The sequence below is a fragment of the Arachis stenosperma genome, chromosome 8 (genome assembly GCF_014773155.1).
Source record: "Arachis stenosperma cultivar V10309 chromosome 8, arast.V10309.gnm1.PFL2, whole genome shotgun sequence".
Lineage (NCBI taxonomy): Eukaryota > Viridiplantae > Streptophyta > Magnoliopsida > Fabales > Fabaceae > Arachis > Arachis stenosperma.
Window position 1 is genome coordinate 50312112 of NC_080384.1, and position 21980 is coordinate 50334091.

The 21980-nt window shown below is 28.6% G+C and overlaps 1 protein-coding gene across 2 annotated transcripts; it reads right to left on the reverse strand.

The window, feature by feature from the left end:
• Positions 1 to 8632: 8632 nt before the first annotated feature.
• Positions 8633 to 13564, reverse strand: LOC130943658 (probable LRR receptor-like serine/threonine-protein kinase At5g63710). Of its 2 annotated transcripts, none has more exons than XM_057871634.1 (13): positions 13487 to 13564; positions 13072 to 13173; positions 12677 to 12809; positions 12510 to 12581; positions 12144 to 12287; positions 11877 to 11948; positions 11717 to 11782; positions 11547 to 11617; positions 11308 to 11451; positions 10572 to 10913; positions 10057 to 10454; positions 9316 to 9537; positions 8633 to 9042 (listed from the first exon to the last, which is right to left on the reverse strand). In XM_057871634.1, exons 2-13 carry the CDS (start codon positions 13157 to 13159, stop codon positions 9016 to 9018), a joined length of 1779 nt encoding a protein of 592 aa, XP_057727617.1. In that variant the 5' UTR covers positions 13160 to 13173; positions 13487 to 13564; the 3' UTR covers positions 8633 to 9015. The 2 variants fall into 2 exon arrangements, with proteins under 2 accessions (XP_057727617.1, XP_057727616.1); XM_057871633.1 differs by having other exon boundaries at positions 9189 to 9537.
• Between the last annotated feature and the right edge of the window lie 8416 nt (positions 13565 to 21980).

Consider the following 21980-nt stretch of genomic DNA (forward strand, 5'->3'; position numbering starts at 1 on the left):
GTAAAATTATTTTTATAATAAAAAAATTATATTAAAATTATATTTTAAATAGTTATACTATAACAGATTTAATATGTTTTCTGATTTCAATGTTATTATATAATTATAATTATTTAATATATAAAAAAATTACTAGATAGTATATAATAGTGGCAATGCGGGTCGGCCCGCCCTGCCAACTAAAGTGGGTACAAAATATTAACCGTTTGACTTTGTTTTTTTTTAAATAAAATTAATTGAAATTAACAAAAAAAATAATAATTAAACAATTAAATACAAATAAAAAATAGTCAAATTATAATATAATTTTTTTACTATCTTTTTTTAAATTTTTAATTTCAATAAAATTGTTCAAAATAGTATTTGTCAATAGAACCATCTTTATTTTAAAAAATAAATTACATAATTTGAACATATATACGAAATTGTAAAATAAAATAAATAAAGTCACATAATTGAAACATATATACATAATTTGGCGAATTTTTTTAATTTGACAATTCTCAAATTCTAGCCCGACCCACCTTTTTTAGCGGGTTCGACAGGTCGGCCCGATAGATTCGATCCGTTTTACCACCCCTAATAATATATATATATATATATATATATATATATATATATATAAGAAGATTATCACATATTTTATTATATAAAGTTAGAAATTTTTTGTTTTAAAAAATATAAAATAAATAAATACAAAAAATATAAGTTTTTTTATTCATTAAGATTAATTATTATACAAATTTTTTTATAATATTAAAATAATTTTTTAAACTACAACATAAAAATATAAAATAAATAAAATTTATTTTATATTACTTGACAAATAATTAGTTTATTATATTTAAAATTTATTAACTAATTACTTTATTAAATATATTATTATATAATATAATTTTTTATTAAAATATTTATAAAAGTAAAATTTATTTAAAGTGTTATATATAATACATGAAAATATTAATTTTTTATTTAGGTATGTATTCAAAATTATATTATTTATTTTGTTTTTTTTAATTAAAAAAATAAAAAATTAATATTTTCATGTATTATAAATAATATTTTAAATAAATTATTTTTAAAAAATATTTTTATGAAAAATTATATTATATAATAATATCTTTAATAAAAGTAATTAGTTAATAATTTTGAATATAATAATCTAATTATTTATCAAGTAATATAAAGTAAAGTTTTAATGATTTTGTATTTTTATGTTACAGTTTAAAATATTATTTTAATATAATTTTTTAATATTATAAAAATTTTTTGCATGATAATTAATTTTATTAAATAAAAAATACTCATATATTTTATATTTATATATTTTATATTTAATTATTTAAGAATCAAATATTCTGTTACTGTTTAAAATATTGTGTATTAAAATATTATCATTTAAAATATTTATTTATGTACTAGGATATTCTATATTTATTAGAGTCCATTAATGCTCTTCTTTTGTATTAAGCTTTGATTTTCATCTAATAAAATCTAATGGCTTATATAAATGTGGCTCATTCAATAAGTACATAATTGTTAAGTTCGTTTTAGACATACCAGTTAGTTAAAGCTAAAACTTCTAATTCTTTTTTTTTTTTAATGGAGATCGCATAACCAAAATCTTAATCCTGATCTGGTTGAATAGTTTAGCCGTACCAATTTTTTAAGTTTTGGATTTGATCGAGTCATAATAAAATTGGATCAAACTTAATTAAAATTGGACCATGAATATTCTAATGTGTATTATATTATAACATATATTTAATATGAATAGTTAATTTGATGGCTAACTTTTAATATATATATATATATATATATATATATATATTAACAATTAACAATGTCAAGCCTAGACAAAATTGTAGAGAAACTAACTTGAAATTCATGATCCGGCTAATAAATAGGTAAAGATTTGACACCAAGTTAAATGTTATATCTATGCTTTAAACCATGTGTTTTTTTTTTTCTTTTTTTGAAATTAATTGGTAATCAAACTAATCGGATCATATCAGATTAAATTCAAAATTAACTCACAAAAGTTAAATTCAGTTGACTACTCGATTCGTTAACAATTAAATTTAAATGTAGATTTATATTCAATTCACCAAAAGATTACAAATTACTTTAAATTTACGAGTTAGTTTAAAATCACAAACTTATTCAAATAAGATACACATAATTTTTATAGAGTATAAACTATATATAAAAAAGACTGCTAACGGTTGTGATATATATGAATGGATGTCCATTTAATACATTGTAACTTTTTTTACAATGTTGGGCGGCTAGCTTTTCCAATAGAGAATTTCAATTTCTCAAGAATGACTAAGCTTTATGAAGCTTTGAAAAAGAATGCATTGTACAAGTATAAATAGGAGGAGGGTCTGAAGCATAGTATGTACAGCAATAATAAAATTAATATATTCCCTCTTTATGTTACAATCAAATACTCTTCTCCTTATATTTCTACTACAATTCTTCCTCTTCTTTTATTTTATAAGTATTTTAAATTCTATTTTCTATTACTCTTTACATATAATATTAATAGCAATATTAATCATCTTTATTATATTGAGATAGTAACAATAAACAAATGTAATTCTCTCTCTCTTTATTTTTAATACTTCTTTCTATCTTTGTATATATATACACAATACAACATATAATATTATTATATATATATAAATATTATTGAGCTAATTATATTATTAATAATAGAGTCTTCTATTTATACATCTTTATTTTATATTTAATATATCTTATATTTATTTTACAACACGTTATCAGCACGAGACTCTGATCAAATATTTAGGAAGACTCAGGTAACATTTTCATTATGTCAAAGCTCTCTCATCTTGAATTCAATGCTCTTGATATATCTGGAAACAATTATTTATCATGGATATTAGATGCTGAAATCCATCTTGATTCAATGGATCTTGGAGATATCATTAAGGCTGAAAATAATGCATTCCAGAAGGATAAAGCTAAAGCCATGATTTTTCTTCGTCGTCATCTTGACGAAGGATTGAAAAATGAATATCTTACATTAAAAGATCCTGCAGATCTTTGGAAAGACCTTGAAGAAAGGTATAATCATCAGAAAACGGTGATACTTCCTCAGGCCCGATATGAATGGACGCATTTGCGTTTACAAGATTTTAAATCTATAAATGAATATAATTCTGCAATGTTTCGAATCACCTCACGAATGAAATTGTGTGGGGAAAAAATAACTGATCATGATATGTTGGAGAAAACGTTCTCAACCTTCCATGTCTCGAATGTGCTCCTGCAGCAGCAGTATCGAGAGAAAGGGTTTAAAAAATATTCTGAGTTAATTTCTTGCCTTCTTGTTGCTGAACGCAACAATGAGTTGTTATTGAAAAATCATGAGGCGCGCCCAGCTGGCGTCGCCCCATTTCCTGAAGTAAATGCAGCAAATCATTACCCCAGAAGAGGTAAATGGCAAGCTTTTAATAATAAGAAAAATTATGGAAGGAAAAAGAATTATGTTCAAAAGAGAGGATCTCACCAGAAGTGGGATAAAGAAAGGAATATCGGGCAGAATAAATCAACCGAGGAGAAGTGTTTCCGCTGTGGTGGAAAGGGCCATTGGTCACGTACCTGTCGTACCCCAAGGCACCTAGTCGATCTTTACCAGGCATCTTTGAAAAAGAACGACAAAGGAAAGGAAACAAATTTTGTTTCAAATGATGCTAAGAACTCCACCACTCATTATGATGTATCTGATTTCTTTGAGGATCCTGAAGGAAATATTGGTCATTTGATCAATGATGGAATAGTTTAATATGTGGGATTGTGAAGTATATATGTAAATAAATAATGTAAAGAACTTATTGTTAAGTTTTATTTTCTATGTATTTAAGTTTCAAATGTGATGTACATAAATAATGAAATATTAATGTTTATGAATTTTGAAATTATTAAATGTGTCAAATTTTAAAATAAAATTTCAGTATATGACATTATTTTATGTACAGTGTTCCTTAGAAAAATAATTCTGATCAAATATTCAATTTAACTGTGCATACTACTCATTTTATTATTATTTGTTTTTGAAGAGAATGGCAAGGATATGTAAGGAAGATGTATGCCTTGCGGATAGTGCAAGTTCGCACACTATTCTCAAAAGTGATATATATTTTACCCATCTTGTGCCAAAAGAGGAATATGTTAATACTATTATTGGCTCAGGCAATGTGATTGAAGGCTCCGGAAGAGCTATAATTTTGTTTCCTAGAGGAACAAAATTTATAATAAATAATGCACTGTTGTCTACCAAGTCTCGAAGAAACTTGTTGAGCTTTAAAGATATTCGACGAAATGGATATCATATTGAGACTATGAATGAGGAAAATCATGAGTATTTATATATCACAACTCATGATTCAAATAAGAAAGTTATATTAGAAAAATTACTCTCTCTTTTATCTGGGTTGTATTATACCAAGATTAGTGCAATTGAATCACATGTCACTGTAAACCAGAAGTTTACTAGCCCAAATGAATTCATAACTTGGCACGACCGTTTGGGTCATCCGAGAACAACCATGATGAGAAGAATTATTGAAAACTCTCATGGACATTCACTAAAGAACCAGAAGATTCTTAAAACTAGTGAATTTTGTTGTGTTGCATGTTCTCAGGGAAAGTTAATTTTAAGGCCATCACCAGTAAAGATTGGATTTGAGTCTCCTGAATTCCTAGAAATGATTCAAGGTGATATATGTGGACCTATTCATCCACCATGTGGATCTTTTAGATATTTTATGGTCCTAATAGACGCATCTTCGAGATGGTCACATGTGTGCTTATTATCTTCTCGCAACCTGGCGTTTGCGAGATTATTGGCTCAAATTATTCGATTAAAAGCACAATTTCCAGAAAATCCAATCAAAGCAATTCGTCTTGATAATGCTGGTGAATTTACTTCCCAAGCTTTTGATGCTTATTGTATGGCTAATGGAATAAGTGTTGAACATCCAGTAGCTTATGTTCACACACAAAATGGGTTAGCAGAATCACTTATTAAGCGCCTCCAATTAATTGCTAGACCCTTGCTTATGAGAACAAATCTCCCAACCTCGGTTTGGGGGCATGCTATTTTACATGTCGCAGCACTTATTCGTTTGAGGCCAACGAGTTATAATCAATTCTCTCCTATGCAATTAGCTTTTGGCCAGTAGCTAAATATTTCCTATTTAAGAATATTTGGGTGTGCGATATATGTTCCCATTGCACCACCTAATCGCACCAAAATGGGACCCCAAAGAAAATTGGGGATATATGTTGGATATGATTCTCCCTCTATAGTGAGGAATCTTGAGATACAAACTGGTGATGTGTTTAAAGCCCGGTTTGCGGATTGTCATTTTGATGAATCAAAATTTCCAACATTAGGGGGAGAGAATAAGCTTCCTGAAAAGGAACTTAATTGGAATGCATCATCATTGATGCATTTAGATCCTCGATCAGGGCAATGTGAACTAGAAGTTCAAAAGATTATACATTTGCAAAGAATAGCAAATGAATTGCCTGATGCATTTTTCGATACAAAGAGGATAACCAAATCTTACATACCAGCGGAAAATGCCTCAATTCGAATTGACGTCCCAGTAGGACAAGTAGCCACTGAAGCAAATTTACGCCAGAAGCGTGGCAGGGCGGAAAATGCCCCAATTCAAATTGATGTCCCAGTAGGACAAATAGCCACGGAAGCAAATACATGCCAGAAGCGTGGCAGGCCTGTCGGTTCCAAAGATAAAAATCCTCAAAAGAGAAAAGAGGTAAATACGATTCCTATTGAAAAAGACATAGTAAAGACACCGGCAGTTGTCCAAAATTCTGATATAACGCCAGAAGACGTTCAGGTATCTGAAAATTGTGAAAATAACGAGATCTCGATAAATTATGTCTTTACAGGAGAGAAATGGGACCGAAATAAGACAATTGTCAATGAAATATTTGCATATAATGTGACATTAGATATCATGCATGAAAGTAAGGATCTTGAGCCAAGATCAGTCGAAGAATGTCGACAAAGGAATGATTGGCCGAAATGGAAAGAAGCCATGAAGGCTGAATTAGACTCACTTGCAAAACGTGAAGTCTTTGGACCTGTAGTCCGTACACCTGAAGATGTAAAACCTGTTGGATATAAGTGGGTATTTGTGAGAAAAAGAAATGAGAAAAATGAAGTTGTGCGCTACAAAGCCCGACTTGTGGCACAAGATTTTTCACAAAGGCCCGGTATAGATTATGAAGAAACGTATTCCCCTGTAGTGGATGCGATAACATTGCGTTATTTGGTTAGTTTATCTGCATATCATAAATTGCATATGCATTTAATGGATGTAGTAACAGCCTATTTGTATGGCTTATTAGATCGGGATATCTATATGAAAGTCCCTGAAGGACTAAAGATATCTAAACCATCCAATGAATATTCGCAAGGGTTATACTCAGTCAAATTGCAAAGATCTTTATATGGTCTAAAACAATCTGGACGAATGTGGTATAATCGTCTTACTGAGTATTTGGCCAAAAACGGATTTAAAAATGATGATATCTGCCCATGTGTTTTCATAAAGAAAACTACATCTGGGTTCATTATAATTGCTGTGTACGTTGATGATTTAAATATCATTGGGATTCCTGAAGAGATTCCAACAATTATAAAAACTCTAAAAGAAGAGTTTGAGATGAAAGATCTTGGAAAGACTAAGTTTTGTCTCGGCCTGCAGATCGAGCATATAAAAGGTGGGATCTTTATTCATCAAACAACATACACAGAAAGGATCTTGAAAAGATTTTATATGGATAAATCACATCCATTAAGTACACCAATGATCATAAGATCTTTGGATGTGAAAAAGGATCAATTCCGTCCTAAAGAAGAAAATGAAGATATCCTTAGTCCTGAAGTACCATATCTTAGTGCCATTGGAGCGCTAATGTATCTTGCTAATAATACGCGACCCGATATATCATTTGTTGTGAATTTACTAGCAAGATATAGTTCCTCTCCAACCAGAAGACATTGGAGTGGAATCAAACAAATCTTTCGATATCTTCATGGGACGGTTGATATGGGATTGTTTTATCCCTATGGATCCAAGTCACAATTAGTTGGCTATGCAGATGCCGGATACTTGTCTGATCCACATAAAGGGAGATCTCAAACAGGATACCTGTTCACATATGGTGGTACAGCTATATCTTGGAGGTCCACGAAATAGACGATTGCTGCAACATCCTCTAATCATGCTGAAATACTGGCGATTCATGAAGCTAGTCGCGAGTATTTTTGGCTGAGGAGTCTGATTCAATATATTCTATCATCATGTGGACTGATTGATCATAAGATAGCTCCAACTGTCCTGTTTGAAGACAATACAGCATGCATTGCTCAACTTAAAGGTGAATACATCAAAGGTGATAGAACAAAACATATTTCTCCCAAATTCTTCTTCACTCATGACCTTCAAAATCAAGGGACAATTGATGTCCAACAGATCCGTTCAAGTGACAATCTGGCAGATTTATTTACAAAGTCACTCCCAAAATCCTCCTTTGAAAGATTGGTACATGAGATTGGAATGCGCCGATTTCGAGACATTAAATGATGTTGGCAAGAGGGGGAGACTGTACTCTTTTTTCGTTGGTCAGGTTTTTTCCCATTGGGTTTTTCTTGACAAGGTTTTTAATGAGGCAGTCCTCATCACAAAGGATATTGTACTCTTTTTCCTTCACTAAGGTTTTTCCCACAGGGTTTTCCTTTAGTAAGGTTTTAACGAGACAATAATCCTAAATGGTCATCCAAGGGAGAGTGTTGTGATATATATGAATGGATGCCCATTTAATACATTGTGACTTTCTTCACAATGTTGGGCGGCTAGCTTTTCCAATAGAGAATTTCAATTTCTCAAGAATGACTAAGCTTTATGAAGCTTTAAAAAAGAATGCATTGTACAAGTATAAATAGGAGGAGGGTCTGAAGCATAGTATGTACAGCAATAATAAAACTAATATATTCCCTCCTTATGTTACAATCAAATACTCTTCTCCTTATATTTCTACTACAATTCTTCCTCTTCTTTTATTTTATAAGTATTTTAATTCTATTTTCTATTACTCTTTACATATAATATTAATAGCAATATTAATCATCTTTATTATATTGAGATAGTAACAATAAACAAATGCAATTCTCTCTCTTTATTTTTAATACTTCTTTCTATCTTTATATATATATACACAATACAACATATAATATTATTATTATATATATATATATAAATATTATTAAGCTAATTATATTAATAATAGAGTCTTCTATTTATACATCTTTATTTTATATTTAATATATCTTTTATTTATTTTACAACACTAACTATATATATTGCATTTAGTCCATCTCCTCTATCATAATAATTCTTTATGTATATAAAGATAATTATAATCTTTATATCAAAAGATCGTTACAAAATATGTTTCACATTTATTAAAATTTTAAAATATAAAAATGATTGATATATTTACAATGTAAATGTTTATAATAAATAGTAATATATAATTATAATTTTATATATAAAATAATCGAGTCAATTTATAAGTCATGGGCTAAACTTATCTAAATTTAAGTTGGTCTTCTAACTTAATTGTTAATATACAAATTCAAATTCAAACTCAAATTCGATTCACAAATTCTGAAATTCATGAACCTAGCATATCGAATTATTAAGCAGTGAATTCAAATAAACTAAGAGTCCGCTTGTCTCAACTGTAGCCCTATTTGTAACGCTATTCTGTACAAAAATATGTATTCTACTTCCAATAGGAGTAAATAATAAAATGAACTTCCACCCTTCATGGGTTCACTGGCAAAATCCACCTTATATATTCTTGTTTCATGTTCAAACTTTTGTTGAAATGCCGTTTCTTCGTATAAAAGTTTCATGATCCAAATCCAATGCTCCTCCCTCGCCTTCAGAAACCACAATGCATGCATTTTCTCTAAAACATTTATGTATCAAAGTATCAGTACAAAATTAAAATAATTAGCAATCTTTCTATACAAATATAAATACTACAAGCTTTTCAACATAGCCTAATAACGCACATATATATATATCTATATATAATTTTACAATAGCACATACATTTAGACCCCATCATCAGGTAGCTATGCCTTTTTTATCTTGCTGCTGAAAGCCTTATAGCTTCTTGATCAAGGGTTGAATATTCAGCAGTCCAAACAAACTGGTGAGACATGAGTTGATTACTAACCTCTTCTTCATTATTATGTTGCTCCAATTCATTCCATCTCTCTTGCAAACCCACTCCTTGAAGCATTTTCACTATCTCTGACATTGTTGGACGCTCCTCTGGGTAGTTTCTTGTGCAAAGCAATGCAACATGAATTATTCTCTCTACTTCCTCTGAATCATATGTCTCTAGGTTTCTATCTACTATGTCCTTCACCCTGTCTTCCTTCAATAGCTTTTTTATCTGTTTCCATAACATTCATCAACATAAAAGGTAAACAAGGTAACTGAACTAAAATTTCATTTTGGGTGTCAACTTTGTATGCACGATTTATTTTAGTCCTTAACGTTTTGAAATCACTGTTTTGGTTATCGATATTGCACTACTTAATCTATCATTTCAGTCTCATCGTTGTGAATTAGCTAATGTGTCACATTATCATGACCACATGATGCGCCACGATATTGTAACAGGTTAGCAAATTTGTAACAATGGAACTTGAAATAACTACTAGTACACAGTTTCAAGGACCAAAATGCTAATTTTAAATTGTTGAGGACTAAAAAGAATTATACTTACAAAATCAATGGCCAAATAAAATTTTGTTCATCCACTTATTTTTCTATTCAAAACCTCAACTTATAGAGAATCAATTAAGTAGAACTAAGATCAACACCACCTATGTAAGAGGATATATATCAAATCTAAGCAGGTAGTAAAGTTAATTAAATAATGATAAAGCAGGTGTGATTCAGACATTACATGATCAAGCAGAAGAACATCCTCCTCCTCCTCTTGAAGCCGAAATAAGTCAACGGCGCGTTGACCGGTGACCAATTCAAGAAGTGTTATACCATATCCAAACACATCAGTCTTCTCTGATGATTTTCCGGTGCACAAGTATTCTGGTGCTATATGACCCATTGTGCCTCTCACTTGAGTAGTAACATGAGTCACCCTTGTATCAACAAGTTTAGCTAGACCAAAGTCTCCAAGAACAGCTTCAAAGTTATCATCTAATAAAATATTTGCGGCTTTCAAATCACGGTGAATTATCTTAGGGTTGCATTGATTATGTAAATAATCTAATCCATGTGCTGTGCCAAATGCCACATTTTTCCTCATTGCCCAGTCTAAACCTTTCTCACCTTCTTTTAAATCTGATGCAATATATAGATACACAAATGTGTTACAATCCAATATGATTTACCTTGAAGTTTGAACCTACATGATAATGTAGATAACTGCAATATATTAGGGGTAAAATGTCAATTTACCTCTCAATTGATATGCTACACTTCTATTTTCCATGAAAGGGTACACTAGGATTCTTTCAGTTGAGGTTGTACAGTATCCAATTAATCTTAGCAGATTCTTATGAACTGCAACACTTATAAGTTGAACTTCTCTTTGGAATGCAGCTTCTCCACCAGGAGCCTGATAATCGGCGAGGCGTTTCACGGCCACTTTTGTGCCATCTGAGAGTACTCCTTTATATACTTTTCCAAATCCTCCTGTGCCAATTACATTGCTTTTGCTGAAATTTTTAGTCGCGTGTTGCAGTTCACGCCATGAAAATCTTCTCAGTTGCCAAAAGGAAATTTGGCTCTCATCTTCACCTGCAAATTTCATAAGGTACTTAACTTCTGTTATAAGTTTTCTAGATGCCATCACATTTATTATGCTTTGAAGGTATCTAAAATCATTCATATACATATATGTGCACAAATGTTTTTTTGCATTTTAATTAATAATTAACAGAGGCATATTATATAGGCTGACAATTTAGTTAAGAAAATTTTAGTATGTGAAAATTTCGTTTCTAATAACGTGGGTATGTGAAATTTTGTAAAAGAAGTGTCTTTCAAGTATCATGTGCTTGTTTCATTCTTTCAGGACGAAATTATCAGCATTTCAAACTTTATTAGCAGATAAATTTGTGGTTTACTTGTTATTAATGTGTGCTATGAGAAAAGAAACTTGCATTGAAGGGAATGCTTTTTTTTTTCTTACCTGAAACATCAAAAAAGACATCAGTTTTATGTCTGTGCATGTGATGGTATCTATATACAAAGATAGCCCCAAGAATTATCAGTGCAAATAAACCACAACTTGCAAAACCAACAATCTTTACAAGTTTTGGTTTGTTGGTTGAACCTGCAATAAGAGGGAAAAATATAAGCACCTCTTCTTCTTTCTTAAACATTACTTAAAGCTATGTGGACAAAACATAGCAGTTTATGCAAACAAACCAGGAAGTGAAGGTTTAGAAGCACAAGGCTGATCCAAGCTAGAGCCGCAATGAAGAAGTGTGTTCGAAAAACTGAAAATTAAAGTACAATAAAAATGAAGATTAGAGGGACATCAATTGAAAGTCAGAAAATACTCAACAAGTTGTATATGAAGTTGTAATGAGATTTACTTAAATATTGGAATTGAAAAGAGTGGCATTGGGATAGTTCCAGTAAGACCATTAGATGAAAGATCCCTGTGAAATAAAAAACATTTATAAAATATATAGAAGCGCCATAGTGTATACAGTATAAGGATAAGTTTCATGCAATCAAGAATAGTGTTCTTACAATTCTGCCAATCCAGTAAGGTTTGCAATTGTATCTGGAATATGTCCAGATAAGTCATTCCCTTTCAACAACCTGGATCACAAATGAGATCATCACGTGAGAAACTCGTTCTAATACTACCTCCGGTTACAATAACTTTCATTTTAACTTTTGTTTAGTACATTCATAAATTTATGTATCTTGATACAGATTGTATTGATGTTATTGTGAATTGGAAGGAGCATCCTTTTTAGACATTAAGGAGGAAAAGGCCTTTGGAAAAAGTACAGATGCTTTAGACTTGAAAGTCGGCCCCAAGTAGCCGGGACAGAACCACTGAAATTATTGTCAGCAAGATTAAGATATTCGAGGCGCGTTAAGTTGGCGATGTAGTCAGGTAAAGGGCCTGCAAGATTGTTGTCCTGCAACTCCCTGCATGTAGAAAGAGTACCCCACCAGGTTACTTTTATGTACCAATAAGTCAATAACATTTGATCAAACACTTGGTGAGCACTTTATATATGAACAATAACATTTACAGCACACAGGAAAATGTACTTGAGATAAGTTATGGTAATCTGATTCATGGATTCGTACAATATCAGAATTATCAAATCTCATAAAAAATATGAATCTATGACGGTAACAACATACAAGCTAACCAAGTATTTCAATTTGGCAATTGAGGGAGAAAGTGTTCCAGAAAATCCTTTTGATGCCAAGTTCCTGCAAGAAGAAACTAATGCATTGTCAAAACTCAGAATAAAGAAAAAGAAAGGGAACACAAAAAAAATGAATATATATACAGATTTTGAACCTACAGAGATATAACATGTTTGTTGCTACAATCAACATTAGACCAACTATAGCAGGGGCTCACAAAAAAACTATTCCAATCTTTAATTTGATTATTGGAATCATTGAGGGCCCTCAGAAATTCAATCAATGCTTCCCCTGTATATATATGAACATCCAAAATTGACAAGTGTTAACATAAATATGGATGAATTAATCGTATCTTTATATTGAAAATGAGTTGTTAATAACTCCAATCAATTTATGCCACATAGGTTAAAGTAATTTTATTATAACACTCGTTAATAATTTGTAATTCAATTAACACATCAGTGTAAGAGTTATACTTATAATGTATGCTTAGAACCCTAATAATTTTTCAATAAGAATTTAACTCACGTGGACAAATTTAATTAATTACCTTCCACATCAGGATCTGTGATTGGATAACTGTGCCTCAATACACTCAGAAATATCAACCAACTTGAAAATATTTTGAGTTGAAACATATTAGAAACTTCGCCTGAAAAAATTAGAAAAAATCAGCTTAGTTAAATTAGAGGTTCCAAGAGGATTAAAAAAGTTGACAAAATTTTTTATTAAGATTAACTATTTCAAACACAAAAAATTAAACAAGGTAATGATTTGATAAAATAATACAAGTTTTCATGCAACTTATTAGAGTGACAAGTAAATGATTAAATTTATTTGTAACTTTGCAATTTAATGAAATAAATTACAAACTTTGTAACCATGCAAATAAGTACTTCAATTCATTGATGAGAATCAGTATCAGCAATTCAGCATAGATATGAAAGTGAGAAAACTTATATTACCAGTTTGAGTCAAATATTATGCTTGAATTTGAAGAAGAAGAAGCAACAGCAAAGAGTAGAATGAATGAATGATGCAACAAAGATCAAAGTGATAAATTGAGTCACCTGAGGTATATGGTTGTTGGTTGAGTGCATAATAGGGGACCCACATGCCAATGACAAAAACCGAATCATAACTAAATTTAAATATATACAAATTCAAGTTTAACAGCTAGCCTACACATAAAAATAAAATTAATTGTTCTATATAATTTTACTAAATTTATAATTAAATTTTTATATTTTTTTTATTTGAGACTTTATATTGTTTCTAATTTTGTAATTAGAATTTTTTTATGTCAAAAATATTAAAATTAATGAAATATTTAGCTCAAAAAATATGCAGTTAATATTTTAATTAGATTTTTAATTATAAATACTTTCAATTTACAAAAAAATATTCAATTAATTCTAATATCTTTTAGACTAAAAAAAGGATCTAATTACAAATTAAAAACAGTGTAAGAACTTAATTAAAAAGAAAAAGATCTAAAAATTTAATTACAAAGTTGGTAAATATAGACCAATAGAATAATTAAAATTAAAAAAAATTAATAATACTATTCCCACACCTTACACTTTTGATATTTGTATAAAAACATAGATATTATTAATTAATTAATTAATTAATTAAATTATTATTTAATTAATAAAAAGAGTACTTGGTAATTGTTAAGAAAACACTAATATTAATTGAGGAGTGTTAGAGACCAGCACTTTTATTAAATTCTGTCCAGCATTTAACCATCAAAAGAAAATTGAATGATTTTACATCATTAGATGCAATCTTACACCATTAAAAATATCATTAATGGCTAAAAATTACAAAAATCTGCTGGTCCTTAGACTTTCTCATATTAATTATTATAAAGGATACAGACGAAATGAAATTAAAAAAAGAAAATTGTTAGAATTAAAACTAGATGTATTATATGGTTTAGATTTTGCTTAAAAAGTTAGAAACACTTGTTAACTTTTTTCAAAAGAAACTTAAGTTTTGTATTAGAAATTAGAAAATCTAAGGGCTTGTTTGGTTTTTTATTTTATTTCTTGTTCTTATTTTTAGTATTTCTTAGTTTTAGATGTTTTAATGAAAAAATAAATAATTAAAAAAAGAAAATATTGAAAATAAAAATATGAATAAAACATTTTCAATGTATTAAATAATAAAAAATATAAAATTATCCCTTTTTTTTAATATTCTCAATAGGTATCAAAAGAATATTTATGAACAAAATCATTATTGTATTAGACATTATTTAGGGCATATCTAAATAAAAAAGTATCACACACTAGACATAAGAGTTGAAACATAAAGTATTGACTTACAAGGAAGGTGAACTCTAAATAAAGGGAAGGGAAACCAAGAACATGTTCTTTTCTTTGTTTTTCAATTTTTCCTTTGAAAAAGTTGAAAACAAAATGGGATTTTATTTAGTTATAGTGAGAGGGTGAATGGGCATTAGTAGTGGGCGAGAATGAGAATCCCACTAAACTTGAGTGATTTTTATTTTGACCTGTGAATCCACTGAACGGTGGATAAAAATCTAGTGAATCACACTTTTCATACTTTAGATTTTATTTTTGATAAAAGGATCAATTTTTACGTCTCTTCAATATATAAAAACTTTTTGACTGTCTTAAATCATCTATGTTATTGTCAATCATAAAATTTGTGAACTCATAAAACTCATAAATCATCTATGGAACCGGGAGATTAAACATAAATTTTAGAGAAGCAAATAGTTGTGTGGATAAGGTCCTGGGTACAATTTATATATAGTTTGACTCTCATATTTTTTATAATTTACTTTAGATTGTTGGTTTGGGCGTTGGATTTATTGTTTATCAAAAAATATAAAAAAATTGTTATTATTATTGTTATATTAACAAAAATAATTATTTTTTATATTTATTCTGTGAATTTTATGGTTGATATTATTGGGATGATTTTTTCTTTAAAATGATTTCTATTTAATAGATTTTTTTGGGCGTTCGATCTATTACTTATAAAAAAAACTTTTTTATTATTATTGTTTTGTTAGTAAAAATAATTATTTTTTATATTTATTCTATGACTGATTATCTAAAATATTGTTTTATAATTGATGTCATTGGATGATTTTTTTCCTAAAGTGGTTTCTATTTAGTGTGTGTTTGGATTTCAATTTGCAAACGGGAGTTTGTATAAAAGTGATTTTGCAAACTTACTTTTGATGAAAAGTAAGTTTGTGTTAACGTGATTTATGTTTGGCAATCTTTATATCAAAATTGATTATAGTAAAATAAATGTTGTTTGGATTATACTATTCAAAATCACTTTTAGGTGAAAAATGACTAAAATAGACATCAACTTAAATAATTTTTTTATATTATCCAGTTATTTTAATTTAGATATTTGAATAATTTTATGAATTAATTTTATAATAAAATTAATATTTATTTATTAAAATAAAAATAACATATAAAAATTAGCAAATATATTTTATATTAAAAATAAGAAATATGAATTATATATATATTTAATCAATATATTACATTTTTCAAATTTTAAATATTAACGTGAAAATATTAATTTAGTATTTTTTTACATTTTATTTTTGTTTTAATACTCTCAATAATCTTATTCTTAATATTATTTTAGAATTCAACATATAATTTTATTAATACATATGATTAATTTTTTTATTTAATTTATCTTTTTTTAATGGGATCATAATTTATATTATAAAAAAATTACAATAAAAAATTGTATATACCAGAATTATAATTATACAAAAGAATACTAAAAATAATAAAATTAAATATTTATCCTGGTAGCGATGAAAATAAATCTAAAAATTTTTGATGATGTATTTTATATAGTATATTTTTAGTTCTTTTAGTACTCTTTTTTAGTACCTATAGTTTTTTACTATTATTATTATTTATGGTTAATTTTTTGTTTGATTTACTTTACCTAATGTATAATGTTAAATAAAAATACAAAAATAAATAATAGAAAAAGAGAGCTCATATATAAGGAGAAATAATAAAAATTCCATAAATAATACAATAACATGTTTCAAGGATAAAATTGGTAAAGAAAAATAGATGCTTAATGTAAATAGCTAAAAGCTCGTTGGTGAAACGTAAAAGCTAGAAATTGTTGCTTCTAGCAAACTTGGGTTTGACATCAAAATCACTTCTGCGTTTGACAAATCAAAAGTTAGCCAAACAAAAAATTGAAACTTTCAATAAACTTAAACGTGCTTTTTCTCTTCAAACGGGTTTGCCAAACACACCCTTAGTTTGTTTTTTGGGCGTTCGACCCATTGCTTATAAAAAAATATAAAAAACTTTATTATTATTATTATTATATTAATAAAAATAATTATTTTTTATATTTATTCTGTAAATGATTATTTAAAATATTAAGTATAATTAGATAATTCTGTATACTGTTTTAATATATTAAAATTACACTGTTATAATTGAAATGAATGAAAAAAATTTTTTATTTATTATACTCCTCTATATTTTTTTCTTATCATACATACCTCATAGTGATTCAAAGTAAATAAAGTTATTTTTGCTCCTATCTTTTATGTGTATTTAGAAATAGAGTTAATAATGAAATTAGTTCTTAAAAGACAAGGCATTTTTTAAATTTGTCTTTGAAAGATTTTTTTAATCAAATTGGTCATTCAAAGATTATTCAATTCATAATTTTTGTCAACAATTGATGATGTAAAATATTAACTAAAAGTGTATATGACACATAACATGTTCAATTAGATGTTGACTAAATATGTTTACGAAAATCTATCAATTTAGTCAGTAGATCATATTAGGAATAAGATTTGTATAATTGAAAAAAAAATGATAAAATTAATAAATTTTCATAAACATATTTGGTCAATATCCAATTAAATATATTAGGTATTATATATGTTATTAATTGATATTTTACAATATTAATCTTTGAAAAAAATTATGAATAAAATAACTGGAGGACAAATATGATTAATTTGTAATATTTAAAAGGTCAATTTAATTAAAAAAAGTTTTTAAAAATAAATTTAAAAAATATCTTATTTTTTAAAGACTAATTTGATTATCAACCCTTTAAAAATGCAGAAAGAATACTTTGAAGGTAAGCTGTAACCAAATATAAATTAAAGTATCTCAATCTATTTATATATTGATATGTTACTACATGTCATGGAATGGATGATTTTTTTTTTATAATCTGAATAGATATCTTGTTTTGTTTAATAATAAAATAAATATAAATTATATATTAATATCATATACGAATAATTTATGCAGCTGTAACATACAAATGCTCCATGTTACTTTATCATGTGATGATGATGAGAATCCGAATGAAAAAGCATGTATTTGTGGTGTAGTTTTGATCGAATAATGATATAGGTAGGTTCAACTTCAACGTGAATATGATTGGGCTATTTTCTTTACTTGCAGATAATTTTAAAAAATCAATTTTCCAAATAAAAATATATAAAAATTAACAACATATTTATATTCATAGTCAAATTTTTATAAAATAATATCAAACTAGATTTATAATCAAAATATAAATAAGAAAATATAAAAATATAATAATAATAATTAAATTTAGTATTCATAACAAAATTTGATTATTTTGCTATAAAAAATATGATTATTCTATTAAAAAATATTTTAATTATTTTAGTAATTTATTATAATAATGAAAATGTATAAAACATGTATAAATATATAGAAAGACCTAATATATCTAATTTAATGACTAATTTCTAATGTTTATAATTTTTTATGCGATCTTATGTATTTTCATGAAAAGGCCGATTCATCAAACATCAATGATCATGCTTTTTAAAAAGAAAAAAGCAGTCCACAAATACTTTATTAGACGTATATAAAGGGTCGATTTAACCTCAGTCAAGGATAAATTGCTGAAGACACCCTCACTTTAGACTTTACCCTATGTATTTAGGGCTTAGGACTTTATATTAAATATTAATAGACCTATCTTGTCATGGACTACGGTAGGACCCACAGAGGAGTTGAAAAAATAATACTACTTTTTCCGTTTTAAAATATTTGATTATTTGTTACTTTAAATTTTTGTTATATTAAAAATTTAATATATATATATATCAAACTTTCAGTTTATTAAAATTTTAAGGTGAAAATAATATTTTAAAGAAAAAGAACACTAAATTAAATTATTTTATTAGTTTTATCAACCATTTTTTTAATGATGCAAAGGTAAATTTGGAAAAAGAACAAAAAATTAATTGTTGACATTCTTTCAAACGTTGATGGATAAAATGAGAAAATTTATATTGGATAAAGTATTAAATTCGTTTTTATGTTCGGATATAATTTTATTTTGATTTTTAAAAGTTAGAGTGTCTTATTTAAATTCAAAAAAAAATTATTTAGGTAATTAGGTTCAATGTAGTTTTGAAGTCAAAATTAAATAATTAATGAAATATCCTACATGACAATAATACAAAAATAATATCGATAATTTGAAAAATAAATACAAGTTCTAAAGGTACAAAATCAACTATGAATACATCAATATATTTATTTATTATTTTTTTAGTTTTATAGAAAATATTTCATTTAATTTATAAGAAAAATGATAAATAAATGTATTGATGCATCTACAGTTAATTTTTTTGTCTCTAAAACTTGTATTTATTCTCCAAATTATGTAGGATATTTTGTTAATTATTTAACTTTGACCTAAAGGTGGAACTACATTGAATCTAAATAAAACTTGTTTAGATTTAAATAACATACTTTAAACTTTAAGAATTAATACTTTAAGAATTAAAACAAGATTATACCCAAATGTAACTAATTTAATACTTTATCCATTTATATATTAATGATGTTTAAAATATTTAAAAATTTTAGAAAGAAAATTCAATTAAAAAAAACAATGTGATTGTGTTATCGGAAGCTCTATTGCTGCGGACAGAAATGCTACTAGACTGATGCTTAACTTTTTAAAATTAAATATAAGTGAACTTTTTTCTTTTGAGATAAGAAAAAATGTATTATTTATTTATTAAATAATAAAAAATTATAAAAAACTGAATTTTATTTATCCAAAATTAATTAATTTATTTATTATAAAAATTCTTATTTTTTAAAAAATAAAAAATTTAAAATAAATAAAATAATTAAAAAAAATTCTCTCAACATAATAATCAACTGCCTTCTTAACTCGACTCACTCTAACCTTAATAAAAGTTCTTTGTTAGATAGACAACAAAGAAAATAACCTATTTTTAGATACTATATATTTTTAGATTTTTATTTTTGTTAATTTTTTTTTATCAACAAGAATTTTAAAAATTTTAGCTAAAATTTTTTTATATCATATTATAATAATATTTTTTTTAGAAACTCAAACTCATAAAAAACGCACTTAACATATCTTTTAAAGTTGTTTTTTAAATTTTTGCTAATTTTTTTATATATATTATAGAAAAAGCAATTTTTCTTCAATATCAGTTGATTATAACAAAATACTACTGTTACGGTGGGTAACCGGAAATAAATGCAATGGATGGCGTTGAGTGGCCCAAATGTATGAAGGAGGAGGACTCCAAATGAATCTGCAACTCGGGAGGCTCCGTCCGACTTGTTCGCGTGGATGAATGGGGGGGTGGTACCTGCAAAGACACTCCGATGCTTAAGTTAGCAAGAGTGTGAGCAGGTCTAGAGAGTATTGGGCTTAGAAATACCTGATAGGTGTCAGTGTACTTATAGTGGTGAGCCAATAACCACCGTTGGAGTAGTGTCGTATCTTTAGGGTGCTAACCGTCCCCATTATCTTGGGGAGGTTAAGATATGGCTTTATGAAGCGGTTAGAGAGATTTTAGGGGTGGTTACACATTTGAATGAGTGTTTATCCACCAGCTAACCTCACATCCGACTTCTTCAGACCAAGTCATGGTTGATACCGACTTCTTACGTGGAGGTCGGTACTTAGCTAGGCTTAATCCTTCAGATTAGGCCTTTTAATTGGACCTGGGCCTTTATCATTGGGCCAGGGTATGAACAGTGCCCCTACTTGAGCCCAAGATCTTTTTTCAAGGTTTGGGTTCAAGTATTTAACTCGGGTTCGTAGCCGACTTTCACGGGTTTTGAAACCGACGTGATTTTCGCGACCTTTTGTTTCTGACAGTTACGTCAATTCAAGCGTCGTGTTCGTTGAGGAAGCGTTTAGGGATTGAGGGCTTTGGTAACGGTGCAATCTCATTAATGACTGCCTCGTTTTTACCATTATGCCCCTTAGCCTATTTATAAATACTTTCCCTCTCTTTCGTTTTTCCGTTTCTGCAATCTTTCAAACTTTTTCTTGCCTTGCTCGTGCTGTATCTTTGTGTTTGAAGATTTCCGTTTTCTCCAGCCTTCATTTCTTCGGATAAAGGTCAGTTTTGTTTCTTCCATGCCATACCTTATGTTTGCATGTTTTGTATTGTGAGTGGATAGGTTGGCCTGTAGATTCTAGCTTCGTATCTTTCCTCTTTAGGGGCCGTGTTTTTTTATTTTTCTTTTTCTTTTTCCTTTTTGTAGGTTTCTGCCACTTTTCTTTATATATAAAAAATGGCTTCCGTAGATGTTCTTTCTCTGTGGGTTGATGACACTGTCCTTGGGGAGGAACCCCTGGTCGATGCTGAGTTTATCACTCATCTTCGCACTCATCACCGGCTCTGTACTTCGGAGGAGGACGAGCCAAAATATGAACTGATAATCCCGGGTCCGGAAGACCGGGTTTGTTTTGGGAGAGTTGATGAGGCGGCCCCTCATTTTTTCTTTATGTATGAATGTATGATCATCCGCTTGGGTGTTTTTCTTCCTTTCTCGGATTTCGAGATATCTGTTTTGCACCACTGTAAAGTTGCCCCTACTCAACTTCACCCCAATTCTTGGGGTTTTTTGAAGATCTATCAGTTTATTAGCCATGCTCTGGACTTTCCGACCTCTTTGAGGATTTTCTTCTTTCTTTTCCATATGACTAAGCCCTTTAGTGGGCTAAACAACAAACAGCAGTGGGTATCCTTCCGAGCCATACAAGGTCGGAGGATTTTCACCCTTTTCGACGAATCTTTTCATGACTTCAAAAACTACTTTTTCAAAGTTCAAGCCGTAGAGGGTCACCACCCCTTTTTCCTTGATGAGCACTCCTCCCCTCGCTTTCCCCTTTATTGGTTGGCCGCCTCCCCTTGTGAGAAGTATGGTCTAGACGACCTTGACGAGGTGGAGGCGGCTATTGTGGGGTTTTTCCGAGAAGCGTGGGGGAGGTCCCCATATTTGGATACTAGGAAAATCCTCCAGGGAACGCCAACTTTTGTTCAATCTCAGCTAGGTAGTGCATGCATTCCTTATTTCCGAGTTGTTTCTACCGACTTGAATGTTACCGACTTGTAACTTTTGTTAGTTG

Bases quoted from the DNA above. Each gene is read 5' to 3' on its own strand.
- LOC130943658 (XM_057871633.1), bottom strand. From the start codon at position 13,159: ATGTTTCAACTCAAAATATTTTCAAGTTGGTTGATATTTCTGAGTGTA. The intron at 12,288-12,509 runs GTATGTTGTTAC...TTCTACATGCAG, and splicing joins TTGAAATACTTGGTTAGCTT to GGAGTTGCAGGACAACAATC. The intron at 11,618-11,716 runs GTAAATCTCATT...TTTAATTTTCAG, and splicing joins TTTTCAATTCCAATATTTAA to TTTTTCGAACACACTTCTTC.